The 22,979-nt window shown below is 47.3% G+C and overlaps 1 protein-coding gene across 1 annotated transcript in view; it reads left to right on the plus strand.

The window, feature by feature from the left end:
• Positions 1-517: 517 nt before the first annotated feature.
• The window catches only part of hcn4 (hyperpolarization activated cyclic nucleotide-gated potassium channel 4), a gene marked incomplete at both ends in the record, with an annotated part of 116,458 nt that continues 93,996 nt past the window's right edge, over positions 518-22,979 (plus strand). The window contains one exon of the mRNA XM_083653040.1: positions 518-1,200. Coding sequence (XP_083509166.1) covers positions 518-1,200 — 683 coding nt within the window. The remainder of the gene's footprint in view (positions 1,201-22,979) is intronic.

The following is a 22,979-nucleotide window of genomic DNA, read 5'->3' on the forward strand; positions in this document are numbered from 1 at the left end:
CACCAAAACGCACCCGGACTATGGATCAGTGATGTCAGCGATCTTTGGAACGCTATGCTGTGTTTTGCACGATTGTGTCGCCTTGTTTGTTACTGGCAGCTGGCAAGACATCTGGTGAAGAGCATCCTTCGCCGTGCATGACCTTTCCCACGTCTCCATATCACCGTCCGTCGGCGCGTCCCTCACATGTCACGCTAAGGTGACTTTCAAGCAGTTCTTTCCACTTTTGCGCACAATGTCGGAACGGCACAATATGCACATCGAGGACGCATTGGCCAGCCGGACTGCCCAGGCTGTGCGTGAGGACATGCAAACTGCCAGGTAGCCTAATTATGAAGAGAGGAGCAGCTCATCTGTTTCAGTGAAGCCACGGCGGTCCATGTCATGTGTATGGGTTTCAGATTAGCTCCAGACTGATCGCTCTCACAAACAGGGGAGCGCTGAGCTGCTGGCAACAACAATACAGCCCAACAATCTGCATTCATTGGATTTTTCCCCACTGTGTCTCAATGTCATAATGGACAGGTTGCACTCCTCCATGCGTAAAAGGCTCTACAGTTTGCCCCAGCACATTGGACAGAAAGTGTCTATAATGGGCGAAGGAGAAGACGGAGACAAGGACACCCGGAGGAAGAGTATTCGGATGAAGCCTCTACCGTCACCGTCGCCGACCTCTGGGGGAAGCTGCAAAGGCATCGGTGAGACAAAAAGTGGGGAGTCCGTAATCATGGAGACTGACATCGGTAGACCGACGAAGACCAGCTCAAACGGAGATTGCCGGCGATTTCGAGGCAGTCTCTCGTCCATCACAAGTCGGCATGTGCACGACTCGGACTCCGCGGAGGAGAGGCGCCTCATCACCGAGGGGGACGTCACCCCGAGCGAGGAGAACCCCCCCGGAGCCGTCGGTGGCGACGGGCCGCCGGATGCGCAAGGAGCCAGCGGTGGCGGCGGTGCCCAAAATGGTTCCCCAGATCAGCAGTCCGGGTTTGTAAAGTTGGATGGCATCGATCAAATTCTGCCGGATGACGAGCGATTGTATCAGGCGGGGTTCATACACAGACAGTTTGGAGCAATGCTTCAACCGGGGGTCAACAAGTTCTCCCTAAGGATGTTTGGAAGTGAAAAGGCGGTTGAACGGGAACAAGAGCGGGTTAAATCCGCTGGATTTTGGATAATTCACCCATACAGTGATTTCAGGTAAATTTAGACACTTTACACGTGCGCTCCAAACAATCAAGCATTTTGGAATGAAGCGCCACCTCACTCTCAGACGTTCACACACACTCAGACGTTCACACCGGCCTATAGCCTATTGTAGGTGTTTTTATTATCATTAGTTTTAGGCTGTTCATTTCCAGGGCTTTCACCTGAACAGCATATTAACTGTTTTATGTAGCTCTACAGCACTTCCACCATCAATCAGCTTATGCTTTAACATAAAAAAACAGTTTTGCAGAGCCTGCTTAATTGTAAAATCGATTAGCTGTTAGCCTATTACACGTTTTAGAAAATGCCATCATGCAGCACTTTTACCAATCAGCCTTTAAGTAGGCTATCAGAAGATGGTATTTTGCAGAGCCAGCATAAAACAATTAGATTCACTAGTTTTAGAATATTCCCATATTAGCCTACTCACTGGTCACACTGTGTGTGTGGAACAGCGAGCCCATAACACCAGGTTTGCAGGTTTAAATATCTGTGCCTAACTTGGGCAAATTACATCAAAAATACATCTGGCCTACATCATTGAAACAGAGGATCATTGATCAATAGTGATGAGGGCTTCCTTGCATAGCTTTAGAGGCCTGCCTGCATATTGGTTTTATTATAGACCCATTTCACAGCAACTGTTTTGAGGCGGTAAAGTACAAGGTAAAGCTGGGCAACCATTCATTATGGTTCCATTAAGGTGTTCCAGTGCCAGGGCCCTCATTAATGTGATTGGTTACACTTGCTTTGCTTCCTGCTTTACCACCTCAATACGGTTGCAGTGAAAAGGGCCTATTCTTTTCTAGTTTAATGCATGACATTTTGAATTGGAACAGCATTAAGAGATTTTATTTGAGCTGCAAGACCATGATAGCTCACTAGACTACATTGTGAGTTATGAGGCCACATTAACCAGTTCTGAAGCAATTTTGAAAGATGAACACTGCATGTCTGCACTCTGCAGTGTTTTCTCTCAAGACTCCAGTGATAAACTGCATCTGTAAAACGGAATATTGCAAGTCCATTATACTATAGCACTCTTCTGTTGTCCTGCAGATTTCTTTCTATTGTTATTAATTAAGTAGTGCCCTTGAGTGTGGCATTGTCCATATATAGGCATCTGATTCACGGCTCTGAACAGCCTTCATCCTGCTTCCTGCCTCTCAGGATGTTAGAATGGCTTTGATGCATGATATGAGACAATATAGGTGAAATGAAGTGTAAGTGAAATGTATACTGACATGAGTAGACTACTACACAATTTATATTCAAAAAACATTTGTAAGAAAAGTGTCAGTGAGCTGTTTCTATTTCTTCCTATTTCCAGCCAAATACAGGAATCCTGTGGGGCTTGAAATATTATCTTTTGTATTCTTATTGATTGACATGATGCATCGACTATTGCATAATAACTATGCTAAGTTTGCTATTTAATAAGCCGACACCCACAGTGATTATTTCCATTATAAATATATCTGATATGATCCAGGAAGGGACACATGCTTTTGATCGATTGGTTCAAGGAACAGGAAGTGGCCCAAGTTGCCCCCCGACTGCTCATAAGTTGCTCACTTCAACCTGGCCAGTCAGAAGACAATGTGGAAACGCTTGTCCTGGTGGCTCACCTGGTAGCACGCGTACGACGGAGGCTCGGGCCAACGCGGGTTCGAATCCCACCCGAGGTCCTTTGACGCATGCGTCATCCCCTGTCATCCATCCCCTCTCTCTCTCCCCACCTTTCCTCTCTGCCTGCTGTCCTATCTAAAAAAATAAAAGCAAAATGCCCCCAAAAAAATAATCTAAAAAAAAAAGGCAACGTGAAAATTGAACTGTAGAATTGACTTGACCAATCACAACGTCCCTGGCTAATTGACACAATGAATAAGAGAGTAATTAGGGCTATTATATAAGTAGGTCATGAACCTTGAGGACATTTCCCTCTACTTGAAGCTGTTTCAGTCATGGCGTTTATACAGTAGTTCACTGAAATTGCTGCTATCTTGTTCTTTCAATCATGTGGAGTCGTCTGTATATAAAGCATAGTCCTCATTGTTACACACATTTCTTCCAGTAGGTGACATTGAATGTTGTCTATGGCTTTTGGCTGCCCTGCTGCAATGACATTATATAGGAACTATCACCTGCCGCCGCACAAGTGTGTGTTACTATAGCCTGAAGAAGCAGGTGTCTGGCTCTGAAAGAGAAATGAGTCCAGCACGGCGCTGGTAGCCGACAGGCCCCGGGTGTGAGTGGAGCAGACAGGCCCCGGGTGTGAGTGGAGCAGACAGGCCCCGGGTGTGAGTGGAGCAGACAGGCCCCGGGTGTGAGTGGAGCAGACAGGCCCCGGGTGTGATTGGAGCAGACAGGCTCCGGGTGTGAGTGGAGCAGACAGGCTCCGGGTGTGAGTGGAGCAGCAGACAGGCCCCGGGTGTGAGTGGAGCCGATAGGCCCCGGGTGTGAGTGGAGCAGACAGGCCCCGGGTGTGAGTGGAGCAGACAGGCCCCGGGTGTGAGTGGAGCAGACAGGCCCCGGGTGTGAGTGGAGCAGACAGGCTCCGGGTGTGAGTGGAGCAGCAGACAGGCTCCGGGTGTGAGTGGAGCAGACAGGCCCCGGGTGTGAGTGGAGCCGATAGGCCCCGGGTGTGAGTGGAGCAGACAGGCCCCGGGTGTGAGTGGAGCAGACAGGCCCCGGGTGTGATTGGAGCAGACAGGCTCCGGGTGTGAGTGGAGCAGACAGGCTCCGGGTGTGATTGGAGCAGACAGGCTCCGGGTGTGAGTGGAGCAGACAGGCTCCGGGTGTGGGTGGAGCAGACAGGCCCCGGGTGTGATTGGAGCAGACAGGCTCCGGGTGTGAGTGGAGCAGACAGGCTCCGGGTGTGAGTGGAGCAGCAGACAGGCCCCGGGTGTGAGTGGAGCAGCAGACAGGCCCCGGGTGTGAGTGGAGCAGACAGGCCCCGGGTGTGAGTGGAGCAGCAGACAGGCCCCGGGTGTGAGTGGAGCAGACAGGCCCCGGGTGTGAGTGGAGCCGACAGGCCCCGGGTGTGAGTGGAGCAGCTCAGCATAGAAAACAGAGGGAATTGATCTGTTTATTTATCCAGTGGGCGAGTGAAGGGACACATATACTGTGGTGCTTAACATCGCACGGTGTTTGATGTTGAGGTTTGTATTTTAGATTTGCTATTTCAGAGAGTCACTATGCCGCTTTAGTTTAAGATGTCATGCAATGTCATTACCTTTTTCATTTGAGTGTGTGTGTGTGTGTGTGTGTGTGTGTGTGCGTGTGTGTGTGTGTGTGTAGGAGAGGCACTGAGCGAGTGCAAGAGAGACAGAGCGAGATGTTGATGTGAGAAGAGAAACGATATCTGTGCAACAAACAAAGATAGGTTTTCTTGTGGATAAATGGAAAATGATCTGTTGATATCATCACATTTCACCCAGGCTCATGTGTCTGGAGCCCAGATATCAACAACAACAACAACAACAACAACAACAACAACAACTACTGACTAAATGAACAAAGACTGACCTTCAACCATCAGCATCTCAAAGGACACATCTCACACAGACTTGTCTTCTGTGTGAGTGTGGATCCCCTTCTCTTGATCAGCATCACTTCTTTTGTCTGCCTGCTCGGCATTTGCTCGGTAGTAAAGTATTCGTCCTCTGTTCTCCATGAGGAAGCGGGACATGCACCCATTAGACATGCTTACTTGCTTGCCTACTGAGCTTATATCTCAGTTTCTGAAAAAATGAAGCCAATGCGGAAGTGCCTTAAACCTGTATTCTTTCTAATGGCCTGCAGGGGGCGACTCCACTGGCTGCAAAAACAAGTCGATTTGTATGGAAGTCAATGGAAAAATGGCCGTACTCCTCACTTGATTTATGAGCTCAGTAAACACTTTCCTAGTAATGAGTTTATGTCTCTCAATCTCTAGTTTCAAGTCTTCTTCAGTAGAGCAGGATGTTCATTTTGTACATCATGGTTCCATTTAGAGTCAAATATACAAGAATAGCCTCTGCTTTGGGGTTTGATTGACAGGTCCCCTGTCCAACAGAACAATAGCAGGCGGCTCTGTGGGAAACCCCTGGTCTCAGGAGGGGGGGGGGGGTTGCATGGTGGCGCAGTGCGGCAGTCCTGGGTTCGATTCCCGCCTGGGATGCTGTGGGTGCTGAGGGTGCATCCCCGTTCCCATGTCCTCAGTGCCCACGGCCCAGGTGGGCTCGTCAAAAAGGGCCTTTCTGTGTGGAGTTAGCATGTTCTCCCCGTGCTCCCCTGCAGGTGTCCTTCAGATAGAACCCCCCGCTAAAAACGTGCAAAAAAAGAGAGAAGGTCTCGCGCTGTTTCTGGCTAAAAACAACAGGAGTCCACAGACCAACGGGTGACATCACGGTGACATCACGGTGACATCACGGTGGCTACTTCCTTATTTTTATACTGTCTCTATGATTCCGTTCATTACATTAACAACAATGCTGTATAGCAGGGGACCCCCCCCCCCCCCCAGTTTACTTGCTTAGTTTCGCTCAATTCCTAGATGCCTATGGGATCGTGATTATGTTACTTTATCCCATAGAGTCTATGAGATCAAATAATATCATCATGTCTATGAGTGTCTATGGCATAGACACTCAATCATTAAGTCAAGATAGCCTGATATTGCTGTTTGACATCAAATATGTAAGGGTTAATGCCCGACGAGGTGTACATTATCACTTTTTAAGGGACGACGCGGAGGCGTGAACCGTCCGAGGCGAAGCCGAGGATGGTTTGCCTCCGCGAAGTCCCTTAAAAAGTGATAATGTACACCTCGAAGGGCATTAACCCGCTTATACCATGGTCACTTGCCAACAAAACAATAAGACCAGTCATTTATATTTCCATGTGTAATAAATAAAGCAATCTAAATGGCTAAATGTCTGTTATTCATACTGTAAATCAGTCTTCCACGAAATAAAATAGTCCCTCCCACCTCCACCAATCTCCGTTTTAAAGCCGACTCAAACGTTAACTTCATCACAGGAATGCAGGTTTAACGATGTTTTGCGTTATACATTAAATGAAGACATTACCGTTTGGCTGCTTGCTTTATTTTGTATGATAGATACGTATTGGCCAAGTATATTAACATTTAAGAGCGAAGAGTTTCAGGAAGTGAAAAGTGCAGCGGGGGCTCGCACTGCATGCATCTCTCTCTCTCTCTCTCTCTCTCTCTCTCTCTCTCTCTCTCTCTCTCTCTCAAAGGGCTCGCCCCCGCTCGTGCACGAGCCGAGGGAAATATCCTCTTTGTCGCCGAGAAGAGCCTGGTGACGCGAGGTTAAAAATCTCCGAAACGAAAATCAAAATTGTAAATAAGAGTTATTTTTTATAAACTGAGCACACAGGGGTGATTTAAATACTTACTTTGACCGAGTCAATTTTTTTCTCAACATCCAAAATTGTCATATTAACCCTTAACGGGGGTATAGAGCTCAAACTGCTCTCCTGATAACACTGATGAAACTATGGCGCATTGATATGAACGGTGAACAGACCATTTAGCTAGGTGTCCATTATCACTGTACAATATCACTTTTTAATGGACACCTTGCAGCCAATCAGAATCGAGTATTCACCCAGACCATGGTATAAATAAAAATATCTGTCTGAAGGCATTTATTTGTTTCTGACTCTGGGAGTCAAACACATTTAGGTTGATCATGATCTCCTTTTAATAACTAATGTAATATTTTTTCGCTTCCATTCACTGAGCCTCCCCTGAAACTGTTTGGAGCCCCCCCTGGGGAGGAGGCACGCCTCCCACTTTGAAAGCCTCTGCTGTATAGTATTAGTATTAGTCCTACTGTATACTGTATAGGGCTGTGAATCTTCACTGGCCTCACGATTCGATTCGATTACGATTAATCTGTCAATGATTCGATTCGATTCCATGATGCATCTCGATACAGCTCAAAGTATTGCAGCTCCAAGTATCAAATCCTCAATTTTCTGTATTATTACTGCACATGGCTACTTTTTCATCAATTAATAATACAAACAGTCAGATAAATATGAAGCCCCTTTTTTACTTAGAAAGTGCTTTAAAGTCTGAATGTCAACAGAAATTTAAACATAAACGATTCAACGATTCATCTGTCAATGATTCGATTCACACGTCCGCATCGCGATGCATCGATTATACGACTAATTTTGACACCCCTAATACTGTATGCTGTACAAGCAAGATCAAATCATCTCAACGCTTTATGGCAATTTCAACATTAAAACCACCCTGAAGCCCAGAGGCTGGTTGGTGCAGGTCAAGCGTTGCATTCTGTCATTGATTAATTCAGCGTTGAAAGCAGTTTATTTACTCTGCTAATTTCTGATTAGTATTTTGCTGCTCAAACCCTGGATACCTGCACAACCCTGTCATAAATGCACTGCTGCTTCCTGCAAATTGGTGTTGTTGGAGAAGAAATTGCCAAAAAGGCAAGTATGCAGAAACAGTTTAGTGATCTGCCATCTGCAGGTCATCAGGAGGAAGTGAGACGTGCGTTAGGCCTTGTTCACACAGGACGCTGAGAGCTGAAGGCAATTACAAGCTGATCTGACGCCTAACCGTTCACACAAGAAGCCTTCTCTTTTCCTCTCGGCGCCTCCTCGGCGCGCCTTGAACCCGCCCACAACTCCCATTGACTTCATGCCTGGCAGCTTCAAGCTTCACGCGTCACGACTGGAAAATAGGGCTGAATCCTGAACGATCGCTCCAGTGCGGCTTCGGCGTTGCTTCAGTGTGGCGTGGGGCTGGTGTGAACGCTCTCACCTGTTAACAAGGACGCCAAAATGAAACCTTTGGCGTTGCTTCGGCGTATAGTGTGAACGGCCACTTAGACATTTCTGTTATGCTCCATCTGACCCCTCTGATCTCTTACTCACCATGTTACATGTCATACATGTTACATGTCATACATGTTAACATGTCATACATGTTAACATGTCATAGGGGAGGGTGGTTTGGGGTGTTGGGGGACAATGTCCTGTAACCAAAAGATCAAAGATTTGGTAGCAGCCATTTCTTTCAAAGTGTCTTGGAGCAGGATGCTGAACCTCTATCTGCTCATGTGGTCCTGCTCCTCAATGCACTCCCATGTTGTGAAATGCATACATCTACGACTGCCTAACTGCTGGATAAAATAGTACGCAGAGTTTAAGATGGAGATAGACTGCTCTAAAATGCCTTTAAACAGGGGGCGGGGGGTGATCAGGCTACTTGTTCTGGGTCTGAGGGGAAATATTACTGCCATAATTAAACATTTTGGCGATCTGAGAGCAAGTCGCTTACAAGCCACTCGACTCCATCGTTATGTAATCACTCATCTCTACAATTAAAACCACTTTAGATCCTGAGGCACAGCTGAGTGAGAGATGACACTCAGTCAGCGGAGTCAAGTTTGAGTACCTCGGCTCACACTGTACGGCAAATTAGCCTCTCCGTGTCACAGCCCAGGGTGACATGGTGACAGAGTGAAGACGACAAGACACACACACACACACACACACACACACACACACACACACACACACACACACACACACACACATACACATGTACAAACACACACACCCACGTACAAACACACACATTGAAGCATAGAGGTCCTGTTATTTACAGGCATTATTTTGAAAGGAGGATCACAACACTTCCGTCAAACTCTGGTTGGGAAACAGGACGAGATGGCTGTAATTAAAGTGCATGAGGAGATGAGATGGCTGTAATTAAAGTGCATGAGGAGATGAGCAGGACCTTTTAATAGCCATGAGGACGAGATGTCTGCATCAAAGCTTTGGAGCTATAAGCTCAAATGAGACTGTCACAAGGAGTCACACAGGCCGAGTTCAGCAATATCTCTGCTTGTCAAGTATTGTAGAACGCTGAGAAGCAGGGGAGGAGCAATATCTTCCAAGGGGAAAAGCAGGATTAAAAATGGCATCATAATCCAATCTACAGCCTCATTTCCAGATCCAAAGCTAAACGGCCTCCTTTGCTTCTCAACGAGCATCTTCCAGCGTGGAGATGTGTTCACTTCATCTTCCAGCGTGGAGATGTGTTCACTTCATCTTCCAGCGTGGAGATGTGGTCACTTCATCTTCCAGCGTGGAGATGTGTTCACTTCATCTTCCAGCGTGGAGATGTGGTCACTTCATCTTCAAGCGTGGAGATGTGGTCACTTCATCTTCCACCGTGGAGATGTGGTCACTTCATCTTCCAGCGTGGAGATGTGGTCACTTCATCTTCCAGCGTGGAGATGTGGTCACGTCGCTGGCCGGCCAGAGGGTGACAGCTCGGTGACAGATCCACCCCATTTGATAACGGTTACACTAATTCTTACAAAATCAACGGATTTGTGATCAGATTTTGACCCAGGGTGACGATAAATCCGTCCCCCATTCACTGTTGATTGGATGATTACCTGCCAGCTGCTGAGATTACTGGCTCTCAAACGACCCCTTAAAAATTATGACACAAATGATTATGACAGCACGGAGTCCCGGGTTCAATTCCCGGGCAGGCGGCAGCGGTGCTTCTAATCTGGGTCAGACGTTCCTACAGACACAATCGTCCGTGTCTGCATGGTGGGAAGCCGGTGGGGTATGTGTCCTGGTCGCTGCACTAGCGCCTCCTCTTGGTCGGCCGGGGCGCCTGTTCAGGGGGGGAGGGGAACTGGGGGGGGGGATAGCGCGATCCTCCCACACACTACGTCCTGTCGGTGAAACCCCTCGCTGTCAGGTGAAAAGAAGCTGCTGCACATGTATGGGAGGAAGCATGTGCTGGTCTTACAACTCTCCCCAGATCAGCAGAGGGGGTGGAGCAATGACCCGGACAGCAGGGGGGAATTGGCCAATTACAATTGGGGGAAAAATGGGTGAAAAACTTTGATTTAAAACAAGTATTTTGCTTCATGATAATGTTACGGCTTCACTAGATGCTTCTGTTGGATCTCTGCTCTAAATCCCTGGCTTCCTCATCTCTATTGGGAAAATGAGACTTACTAAAATCATGGCTTACTTAATATCCTTTTAAAAGATAACAGACAATTATTTGATTGACAACATTATCTCACAGACTAGTTCCTGTTATATGTGAGAAATATTGAATGATCCTCCCCGCCCATTTTTGTTGTTGTTATTGATAAAGCTCTTTTGAATGGCATGCATTGGCATTGGCAGATAGATTGTGCAGAGTGCTCGACCAATGATGCGCTGTGATATTAGCATGTCAAATGCCTTTTAATGCTCGTTGTGATTCGGTGCCCAGAGGACACGTCTGTTTGAAAGTCCTCTGCTTTTCCCTGGAGAGGCAGGAAGGAAGATGTCGCACATTAGAACTTTTGTCGTAGTGAAGAAGACTCTATGAAGCTTCAGAACACGATCAGAGAGAGAGAGAGAGAGAGGTCGGCTGCCTTTCTGTCAATCAGTCCCATCCCTCTGCAACAGTCAGGCGAGTCCTTCCAGCCTCTCTCTGCAAACTCCACGTTTCCATGAGCCTTTTCTTCCTCCTGCACATCCAGTGCTGTTTCCCTAAAGATATTTACCTCCTGCACATCCAGTGCTGTTTCCCTAAAGACATTTACCTCACATCCAGTGCTGTTTCCCTAAAGACATTTACCTCCTGCACATCCAGTGCTGTTTCCCTAAAGACATTTACCTCCTGCACATCCAGTGCTGTTTCCCTAAAGACATTTACCTCCTGCTCATCCAGTGCTGTTTCCCTAAAGACATTTACCTCACATCCAGTGCTGTTTCCCTAAAGACATTTACCTCCTGCACATCCAGTACTGTTTCCCTAAAGACATTTACCTCCTGCACATTCAGTGCTGTTTCCCTAAAGACATTTACCTCCTGCACATCCAGTGCTGTTTCCCTAAAGACATTTACCTCCTGCACATTCAGTGCTGTTTCCCTAAAGACATTTACCTCCTTCACATCCAGTGCTGTTTCCCTAAAGACATTTACCTCCTGCTCATCCAGTGCTGTTTCCCTAAAGACATTTACCTCACATCCAGTGCTGTTTCCCTAAAGACATTTACCTCCTGCACATCCAGTACTGTTTCCCTAAAGACATTTACCTCCTGCACATTCAGTGCTGTTTCCCTAAAGACATTTACCTCCTGCACATCCAGTGCTGTTTCCCTAAAGACATTTACCTCCTGCACATCCAGTGCTGTTTCCCTAAAGACATTTACCTCCTGCACATCCAGTGCTGTTTCCCTAAAGACATTTACCTCCTTCACATCCAGTGCTGTTTCCCTAAAGACATTTACCTCACATCCAGTGCTGTTTCCCTAAAGACATTTACCTCCTGCACATCCAGTGCTGTTTCCCTAAAGACATTTACCTCCTGCACATCCAGTGCTGTTTCCCTAAAGACATTTACCTCCTGCACATCCAGTGCTGTTTCCCTAAAGACATTTACCTCCTGCACATTCAGTGCTGTTTCCCTAAAGACATTTACCTCCTGCACATCCAGTGCTGTTTCCCTAAAGACATTTACCTCCTGCACATCCAGTGCTGTTTCCCTAAAGACATGTTCCTCCTGCACATCCAGTGCTGTTTCCCTAAAGACATGTTCCTCCTGCACATCCAGTGCTGTTTCCCTAAAGACATTTACCTCCTGCACATCCAGTGCTGTTTCCCTAAAGACATTTACCTCCTGCACATTCAGTGCTGTTTCCCTAAAGACATTTACCTCCTGCACATTCAGTGCTGTTTCCCTAAAGACATGTTCCTCCTGCACATCCAGTGCTGTTTCCCTAAAGACATTTACCTCCTGCACATTCAGTGCTGTTTCCCTAAAGACATGTTCCTCCTGCACATCCAGTGCTGTTTCCCTAAAGACATTTACCTCCTGCACATCCAGTGCTGTTTCCCTAAAGACATTTACCTCACATCCAGTGCTGTTTCCTTAAAGACATTTACCTCCTGCACATCCAGTGCTGTTTCCCTAAAGACATGTTCCTCCTGCACATCCAGTGCTGTTTCCCTAAAGACATTTACCTCCTGCACATCCAGTGCTGTTTCCCTAAAGACATTTACCTCACATCCAGTGCTGTTTCCTTAAAGACATTTACCTCCTGCACATCCAGTGCTGTTTCCCTAAAGACATTTACCTCCTGCACATCCAGTGCTGTTTCCCTAAAGACATTTACCTCCTGCACATCCAGTGCTGTTTCCCTAAAGACATGTTCCTCCTGCACATCCAGTGCTGTTTCCCTAAAGACATGTTCCTCCTTCACATCCAGTGCTGTTTCCCTAAAGACATTTACCTCACATCCAGTGCTGTTTCCTTAAAGACATTTACCTCCTGCACATCCAGTGCTGTTTCCCTAAAGACATTTACCTCCTGCACATCCAGTGCTGTTTCCCTAAAGACATTTACCTCCTGCACATCCAGTGCTGTTTCCCTAAAGACATGTTCCTCCTGCACATCCAGTGCTGTTTCCCTAAAGACATGTTCCTCCTGCACATCCAGTGCTGTTTCCCTAAAGACATTTACCTCCTGCACAGCCAGTGCTGTTTCCCTAAAGACATTTACCTCACATCCAGTGCTGTTTCCCTAAAGACATTTACCTCACATCCAGTGCTGTTTCCTTAAAGACATTTACCTCCTGCACATCCAGTGCTGTTTCCCTAAAGACATTTACCTCCTGCACATCCAGTGATGTTTCCCTAAAGACATTTACCTCCTGCACATCCAGTGCTGTTTCCTTAAAGACATTTACCTCCTGCACATCCAGTGCTGTTTCCCTAAAGACATTTACCTCCTGCACATCCAGTGCTGTTTCCCTAAAGACATTTACCTCACATCCAGTGCTGTTTCCCTAAAGACATTTACCTCCTGCACATCCAGTGCTGTTTCCTTAAAGACATTTACCTCCTGCACATCCAGTGCTGTTTCCTTAAAGACATTTACCTCCTGCTCATCCAGTGCTGTTTCCCTAAAGACATTTACCTCCTGCTCATCCAGTGCTGTTTCCCTAAAGACATGTTCCTCCTGCACATTCAGTGCTGTTTCCCTAAAGACATTTACCTCCTTCACATCCAGTGCTGTTTCCCTAAAGACATTTACCTCACATCCAGTGCTGTTTCCCTAAAGACATATTCCTCCTGCACATCCAGTGCTGTTTCCCTAAAGACATGTTCCTCCTGCTCATCCAGTGCTGTTTCCCTAAAGACATTTACCTCACATCCAGTGCTGTTTCCCTAAAGACATGTTCCTCCTGCACATCCAGTGCTGTTTCCCTAAAGACATTTACCTCCTGCACATCCAGTGCTGTTTCCCTAAAGACATTTACCTCCTTCACATCCAGTGCTGTTTCCCTAAAGACATTTACCTCCTTCACATCCAGTGCTGTTTCCCTAAAGACATTTACCTCCTGCACATCCAGTGCTGTTTCCCTAAAGACATTTACCTCCTGCACATCCAGTGCTGTTTCCCTAAAGACATTTACCTCCTGCACATCCAGTGCTGTTTCTCTAAAGACATTTACCTCCTGCACATCCAGTGCTGTTTCCCTAAAGACATTTACCTCCTTCACATCCAGTGCTGTTTCCCTAAAGACATTTACCTCCTTCACATCCAGTGCTGTTTCCCTAAAGACATTTACCTCCTGCACATCCAGTGCTGTTTCCCTAAAGACATTTACCTCCTGCACATCCAGTGCTGTTTCCCTAAAGACATTTACCTCCTGCACATCCAGTGCTGTTTCCCTAAAGACATTTACCTCCTTCACATCCAGTGCTGTTTCCCTAAAGACATTTACCTCCTTCACATCCAGTGCTGTTTCCCTAAAGACATTTACCTCCTGCACATCCAGTGCTGTTTCCCTAAAGACATGTTCCTCCTGCACATCCAGTGCTGTTTCCCTAAAGACATTTACCTCCTGCACATCCAGTGCTGTTTCCCTAAAGACCTTTACCTCCTGCACATCCAGTGCTGTTTCCCTAAAGACATTTACCTCCTGCACATCCAGTGCTGTTTCCCTAAAGACATTTACCTCCTTCACATCCAGTGCTGTTTCCCTAAAGACATTTACCTCACATCCAGTGCTGTTTCCCTAAAGACATTTACCTCCTTCACATCCAGTGCTGTTTCCCTAAAGACATTTACCTCCTTCACATCCAGTGCTGTTTCCCTAAAGACATTTACCTCCTTCACATCCAGTGCTGTTTCCCTAAAGACATTTACCTCCTGCACATCCAGTGCTGTTTCCCTAAAGACATTTACCTCCTGCACATCCAGTGCTGTTTCCCTAAAGACATTTACCTCCTGCACATGCAGTGCTGTTTCCCTAAAGACATTTACCTCCTGCACATCCAGTGCTGTTTCCCTAAAGACATTTACCTCCTTCACATCCAGTGCTGTTTCCCTAAAGACATGTTCCTCCTGCACATCCAGTGCTGTTTCCCTAAAGACATGTTCCTCCTGCACATCCAGTGCTGTTTCCCTAAAGACATTTACCTCCTGCACATCCAGTGCTGTTTCCCTAAAGACATGTTCCTCCTGCACATCCAGTGCTGTTTCCCTAAAGACATGTTCCTCCTGCACATCCAGTGCTGTTTCCCTAAAGACATTTACCTCCTTCACATCCAGTGCTGTTTCCCTAAAGACATTTACCTCCTGCACATTCAGTGCTGTTTCCCTAAAGACATGTTCCTCCTGCACATCCAGTGCTGTTTCCCTAAAGACATGTTCCTCCTGCACATCCAGTGCTGTTTCCCTAAAGACATTTACCTCCTTCACATCCAGTGCTGTTTCCCTAAAGACATTTACCTCCTGCACATTCAGTGCTGTTTCCCTAAAGACATGTTCCTCCTGCACATCCAGTGCTGTTTCCCTAAAGACATGTTCCTCCTGCACATCCAGTGCTGTTTCCCTAAAGACATTTACCTCCTGCACATCCAGTGCTGTTTCCCTAAAGACATTTACCTCCTGCACATCCAGTGCTGTTTCCCTAAAGACATTTACCTCCTGCACATCCAGTGCTGTTTCCCTGAAGACATGTTCCTCCTGCACATCCAGTGCTGTTTCCCTAAAGACATTTACCTCGGCACTTGGCAGTGGGGGGAAATGAATCTTCTGAAAAGACTTCTTAAATTTTCATTTTGCTCTCTTCCCTTTGCAGAGGAATACATTAGAGGAAAGTGGAGCAGCGTTTCTCTGCAGAGTGCACCTGAAGGCACCTTCAGGCTGTGCTATAGTTTCACACTCTTTTGCAATTATGCACAAAATGTTGACTCCGTCCTGAATGCATTTATATGGAACCTATTAATTTAGCTGGCTTCATTACTATGTTGCTGTACTCGTTCTGTCGCTTAACTGCAGCATAGATTATGTTCAATTCTCTCGTACTACAAGTTGAAAAACCTTTTTTTGGGTAGCTTGTCATTAGATTAGCCATGTTGACTGTTGCATATTTGTATGTGTCCAGCGTCAAAAGTGGTCATCATAATAATAATAATAATAATAATAAACGCAAATACCTTTTAAGCCCACGTCGTATTGGTGTGGCCATTCAGCCTTATGATTAAATACAATCAGAACTTCAGATTGTCTTTACACTTCCTGTTAGTCTCTCAAGCCGGACTGTCTCTTCTACATAAGGTGAATAATAATATCATTGTCCCTTTGTGCAAGTTACATTGATATACTGACTACTACTACTACTACTACTACTACTACTACAGTACTACTATGACTACTATCTAACTAAGCATTGACATGAATATCATCCAGTATGTAAACAGTGAAGATACTCTTGCTTTAGTTGACTTGGGGGTGTGCGTGCACTCGTGTGTGTGTGTGTGTGTGTGTGTGTGTGTGTGTGTGTGTGTGTGTGTGTGTGTGTGTGTGTGTGTGTGTGTGTGCATGTGATGTGCTTGTGAGTGCAGGCTCAGATGAAATATTTCAGTCAGGCTGATTACAGATGATTTGCAATTGCATTTTGCTATTGATTTGTCTGGGCTTTGTAGGGCCTCTCTTTTGCCGTTGGTGGACTTATTGAAAAACGAGATGGGGACATGCAGCTGCGGCGATGGTGCTTCCCCCTCTGGTGGGAGACGGCGTTTAGTGAGTGATAAAGACAGAGATGAAGTGAGGTGCTAGACTGACCAATCTAACGCCTGTTCACAGCTCCATTCATACAATGTTTATTGGCAGTTTTTCAGGTCAGTGAATCTCGCTGACAAAATGTACCTGAAGGAGACCCATGCTGGATCAAAATGTATTCAATAAAAGGTGCATGAGCGTGTCTTCTCATCTCACAAGCATAAGATGCTGGTGGTGTCTGGTATTGTCATCTCACCAGCATAGGATGCTGGTGGTGTCTGGTCTTCTCATCTCACCAGCATAGGATGCTGGTGGTGTCTGGTCTTCTCATCTCACCAGCATAGGATGCTGGTGGTGTCTGGTCTTCTCATCTCGCCAGCATAGGATGCTGGTGGTGTCTGGTCTTCTCATCTCACCAGCATAGGATGCTGGTGGTGTCTGGTCTTCTCATCTTGCCAGCATAAGATGCTTGTGGTGTCTGGTCTTCTCATCTCACCAGCATAAGATGCTGGTGGTGTCTGGTCTTCTCATCTCACCAGCATAGGATGGTGATGGTGTCTGGTCTTCTCATCTCACCAGCATAAGATGCTGGTGGTGTCTGGTCTTCTCATCTCACCAGCATAAGATGCTGGTGGTGTCTGGTCTTCTCATCTTGCCAGCATAAGATGGTGGTGGTGTCTGGTCTTCTCATCTCACCAGCATAAGATGGTGGTGGTGTCTGGTCTTCTCATCTCACCAGCATAAGATGCTGGTGGTGTCTGGTCTTCTCATCTTGCCAGCATAAGATGGTGGTGGTGTCTGGTCTTCTCATCTCACCAGCATAAGATGGTGGTGGTGTCTGGTCTTCTCATCTCACCAGCATAAGATGGTGGTGGTGTCTGGTCTTCTCATCTCACCAGCATAGGATGCTGGTGGTGTCTGGTCTTCTCATCTCACCAGCATAGGATGCTGGTGGTGTCTGGTCTTCTCATCTCACCAGCATAAGATGCTGGTGGTGTCTGGTCTTCTCATCTTGCCAGCATAAGATGCTTGTGGTGTCTGGTCTTCTCATCTCACCAGCATAGGATGCTGGTGGTGTCTGGTCTTCTAATCTCACCAGCATAAAATGCTGGTGGTGTCTGGTATTCTAATCTCACCAGCATAGGATGGTGATGGTGTCTGGTCTTCTCATCTCACCAGCATAGGATGCTGGTGGTGTCTGGTCTTCTCATCTCACCAGCATAGGATGCTGGTGGTGTCTGGTCTTCTCATCTCACCAGCATAAGATGCTGGTGGTGTCTGGTCTTCTCATCTCACCAGCATAGGATGCTGGTGGTGTCTGGTCTTCTCATCTCACCAGCATAGGATGGTGATGGTGTCTGGTCTTCTCATCTCACCAGCATAGGATGCTGGTGGTGTCTGGTATTCTCATCTCACCAGCATAGGATGGTGATGGTGTCTGGTCTTCTCATCTCACCAGCATAGGATGCTGGTGGTGTCTGGTCTTCTCATCTTGCCAGCATAGGATGGTGGTGGTGTCTGGTCTTCTCATCTTGCCAGCATAGGATGGTGGTGGTGTCTGGTCTTCTCATCTTGCCAGCATAGGATGGTGGTGGTGTCTGGTCTTCTCATCTTGCCAGCATAGGATGGTGGTGGTGTCTGGGGGGGGATTGGAGGTATGACACTACATGGTATGAAATAAGTCTTCCTTTAATTGAGTGAGGGTAAAACACAGGGCTTCCAGGCTCTTCTGGCTGGACCTTCTGGGCCTGAAAGTGGGGTCATCAAAATAGGCTGCTGGGCTCATCCAGGAATATGAGGAGGAGCCAAGAGATTATTACAGCACAATTTATTTAATGGAGGATATGGGTGGGCGGTGGGGGGGGGGAGGAGCACAGGGAGGATATGGGTGGGTGGTGGGGGGGGGGAGGAGCACAGGGAGGATATGGGTGGGCGGTGGGGGGGGAGGAGCACAAGGAGGATATGGGTGGGCGGTGGGGGGGGGAGCACAGGGAGGATATGGGTGGGCGGTGGGGGGGAGGAGCACAGGGAGGATATGGGTGGGTGGTGGGGAGGAGGAGCACAGGGAGGATATAGGTGGGTGGTGGGGAGGAGGAGCACAGGGAGGATATAGGTGGGCGGTGGGGGGGAGGAGCACAGGGAGGATATAGGTGGGCGGTGGGGGGGAGGAGCACAGGGAGGATATAGGTGGGCGGTGGGGGGGAGGAGCACAGGGAGGATATGGGTGGGTGGTGGGGGGGAGGAGCACAGGGAGGATATGGGTGGGGGGGGGGGAGGAGCACAGGGAGGATATGGGTGGGGGGGGGGAGGAGCACAGGGAGGATATGGGTGGGGGGGGGGGGAGGAGCACAGGGAGGATATAGGTGGGCGGTGGGGGGGAGGAGCACAGGGAGGATATAGGTGGGTGGTGGGGGGGAGGAGCACAGGGAGGATATGGGTGGGGGGGGGGGAGGAGCACAGGGAGGATATAGGTGGGTGGTGGGGGGGAGGAGCACAGGGAGGATATAGGTGGGTGGTGGGGGGGAGGAGCACAGGGAGGATATAGGTGGGCGGTGGGGGGGAGGAGCACAGGGAGGATATGGGTGGGTGGTGGGGGGGAGGAGCACAGGGAGGATATAGGTGGGTGGTGGGGGGGAGGAGCACAGGGAGGATATGGGTGGGTGGTGGGGGGGAGGGAGGATATGGGTGGGAGGGAGGTTGCCTGTCATCGCAGGCAGAGTGATTGAAATGTACCGCCGCGTGTCCTCAGCACACTTATGTAGGAGTGTGAAACCAGGACACGTGACCACGCCCCTACGAGAATGGACTTTTTTTTTGCATGTCCGTGACACACACACACAACACACACACACACACACACACACACACACACACACACACACAGCTCTATGTATTAGGCAGAGAGCCATGTTTAACCTTGGCCAAGCGACGGTAATCTCAGGGTGAGATTATATTGATTGATTGGACATCATATACATTTTGAAAATGGGATCGGCTGCAGGAACCATTTCCTGTGAAGTGCTGCGTGTCACCCAGCTGGTGTTGCTGATGTCTTTTTGTCACCTGACAAATGCCGTGTTGTGTGTGTGTCCTTCCCGCTCCACCGTCCTCTGCGCCGCAACATCAATTTATAATCTCTCCAGGTGGAGACACAACAACCCCAGTCGGCCTAGATCCATTCTCACGTTCTCTCTGAACACTTCACAGCATGTCTGTTTCATGCTGCTGAAGTTTCAGAGGAGGGCGATGGAGGAGAAAGTTCATCGCCCGCGCAGACAGTCAAGTTTGCCGTCTTGTTTGTGACATTTGAGTGACCAAGAACTAGGAACTTTCGTAGGAACTTTCTGCATCCTGGCTGACAAACTTAGCCTCTGGCTACGCTTGCCATAGCCGAAGGGGGGAATAGCGTTGAATTCAGCACCACACCCTACTCGGGAAAACGAAATATTAAGAACATACATCATCACAATATTAAGAATAGGGCTGGGCGATATGACGATATATTTCGTCTGGACAATAGAAAATGTATTTCGTCTAGGGATGCACCGATCGATCGGCACGTGACCGGAAATGGCCGATTTTCACGTGATCGGCCTCGATCGGTGATCTGTTCCGGTCACTCTAAATAGCCGATTCTGTGAGCCGATTTTCACATGACGTGCGCGCACCCCAAAGCACCGAGACAGGCACCCAGCCACCACCACACACACGCCAGCATACCTTCCTCGTTGTGGATTTTTTTCACCGTCAGTGAAGTAGACAAAGCTCGCAGTTTGTCACACATGCAAGTCGAAAATAAGCCGTGGAGACAGAGGTGCGGCCGTGTCCCGCTCGGCTGGAGTCCAGTCAGAGCGGCTCGCTTCACCTCACTGGCCCCCCTCTCTCTGCTCTCTCTCCCCGGGAAGCGGTGCTCCAGCAACCCGCCACCGCGCACAGCCGGCTTGGCGAGTGTGTCCAGTATAACCATTCCCCGACCTGCTTTTCCATTCCACATCAGCGCTGCTGCCTCAGCCTGTCAAGTCATGTTGTAACGTGACGTGGATACAGGAGAGACTATTTGTTTCGTATTGCAAATAGAACGACATGAGAACGAGGGACATAATAATAAAAATGCATCGGACTCACAAGTGTGCAACGTTTTCTGTGCGTGACGATATTTTTTCGGATGGCAGATAAAAATACGCATACCAAACTTCGGACTGTGTGTAAACTCCGCCTGATATTCAGACTGAAGATCGTTACTGTAACTCATAAACTCATTTCCCCTCTACTCAAGAGGACTGGTCTGGAGCCAGTCTATAAACTCCTTGTCCATGGATCATTTTGATGTTCTGTTGCACCTGTTTTCTTTTGGAAAAGTAAATGCATGATAGCTGTGGGATATAGGCTATTGGATTTAATTTAATTTTTGTATTCATTGTATTTGCACAAAAAAGCTCTGTCCAGTAGCCTAACCTGGAACACTTTTATTTTGAGATGTGTTTGAGTGAGAAGGCCCTACTTCATGCAAATGATAAGAATTGTTTATTTGTTTATTTGGATCCCCATTAGATGTAAGAATTGTTCTATGAATCTTAATTTTTAAACAAAGTTACAAAAACGTTTGTGTAAGCTGTCAATTGTTGTTTTTAGAAAAAAAAATCGGAATCGGCAAAAATCGGTATCGGCAAGTCAGACTATTCAAAAATCGGAAATCGGAATCGGCCAAGAAAATGGCAATCGGTGCATCCCTAATTTCGACTCATATGATGCTCTATCGTTTATATCGTTGTGTTGCAAATCACACTCTTTACGGCAATATTGTCCGTCATTTGGATGACGCTGTGCTTTCTTCATTCTGTTTTCTTTTTTACTCGCGTCCACAGTCCACACACGCACCAGACTCTGTGTCAACAAGCCCCTTGCGTCCGTTTATAAGTGGCACAAATCAGCCGGTGAGTAGGCTAAAGAGCAGGGAGAGATCTCCTCCCATCCTCTCATCATCCCAAGGAAATCCATTGAGGGCCGACAATAAAACGTCTATCGTTAGCTTTAGCTTTTAGCTTTCCCTGGGTGAGTTGTGTTGGTTGGATAACCGTGAAATCCCGGAGTGGAGTACTTTTGTTGAGTGAACTGAACTGGTAACATGGAAATCCTGAAGTGGAGCATTTTTGTTCCTTTATAAACGAACTGAGAGAACTGGACTGAACTATAGGCTAAATAACTTTTATTCTAACAGTTTTGCTCTAATGTCATCTTTGAAAATCGAACTGGTGGTGTGGTTCAGTTTGTGTTTCATTCTACTGCCCTGCAACTAATTATTATTATTTGTGTTGTAAAGAATAGCCATGCTTATCTGTATTCTGAATGCATGTATCCCTTGTGAGGTTTGACAACATTTCAACTGGTTTAACTGCTACATAAATAAATGACCATGTGGTCATTTTATATAAACTATAAATTGAATTTACCGAAAATATGCTATATCGTGATATATATCGGTATCAGGATATGAAATGACCTATATCGGGATATGAGATTTTGGTCATATCGCCAAGCCCTAATTAAGAACATACATCATCACAGGTTCTACAATCAATCTTTGCATGTCAGGAGAGATGGGGTTAGAAGCTCTCTCCTACTCTGTCACAATGAAAAGAATGCTAAAAACCCTTTGGACACAGCGGGGCTTCCACTTAGAGTGCACCAGGGTCCAGCACGTAGAATGAAGAGCTCTGTGTTTGTGGATGCCATGACTCACAGGGCATCCTTCCCTGGATCGTGGCCCCACCACACGCTGGGTGTCTGGAAGACCTGGACAAATGTCTGGATTATGACACGTGCAGTGGTGGGAGACGTGTCCCCTCTGCTCTGGGGGGAGTCCCTATTTATTGTCACCATCTCTAAAGATGTGTCCTCTTGTCCCCACCGCTATTTAACACATTGACTGCCAGCCGTTTTTTTTTTGCTGTAGGTAGCTTTTGCCAAGCCGTTTTTTGAGGATTCTGGCTCATTTTACAAGAGCCGAGGATTCTTTTCTGCTTGGAGTTTGTGAACACAAAGTTCACAAAAGTACTAATAGAATGTGTGCTTTCTCTGTCTAAAAGAGTTAGTTTGTAGAGTTAGTAGTTATGTAGATATTAGCCGTTGAGTACAGCATGGTTTTAGCGTCTGAGAGTGAAAGCTGAGATAATCGCAGTTTTGTGAAATTCAATCAAACAGGCAGAACAGTCACTTTAACCATTTATTTTTGGCATCAGTGAGAGATCAGACATCCAAACAATATAGTTCCGAACGCCATCTCCTTCAACTCCTCCCTCCGTGGGCGTGTCTAGTGGCTTTCAGCCTGCGTTTGTCACAAGCGAGTGCTCTGCTGCTGCTGCTGCTGCTGCGAGTTTGAGCAGCCTCCCTCCCTGGCAGCGAGTTTGAGCAGCCTCCCTCCCTGGCAGCGAGTGTGGGCTCACTCGTCTCTTGGGTTTGAGAGCCCCGATGAAGCCCCGTGCGACTCTAGGCTTTATGCTGCCCACCCAGTCCATTTATGGAACCCCCCACCGCAGCAGCGCGAAAGCGTCCCCGCCTACAGTATGAGAATGAGGCTCGTTCGTTTCTGGCATTTCCTTGAGAATGGAGGAAGCAGCCGCGGGAGGCGGCTGCTTTTGGTTGACTTTCTCTCTGTCGGGAGAGCACCGTCGTCACCTAGCTG

This window comes from Poromitra crassiceps (assembly GCF_964638095.1).
Source record: "Poromitra crassiceps genome assembly, chromosome: 16".
Taxonomy (NCBI): Eukaryota; Metazoa; Chordata; class Actinopteri; order Beryciformes; family Melamphaidae; genus Poromitra; species Poromitra crassiceps.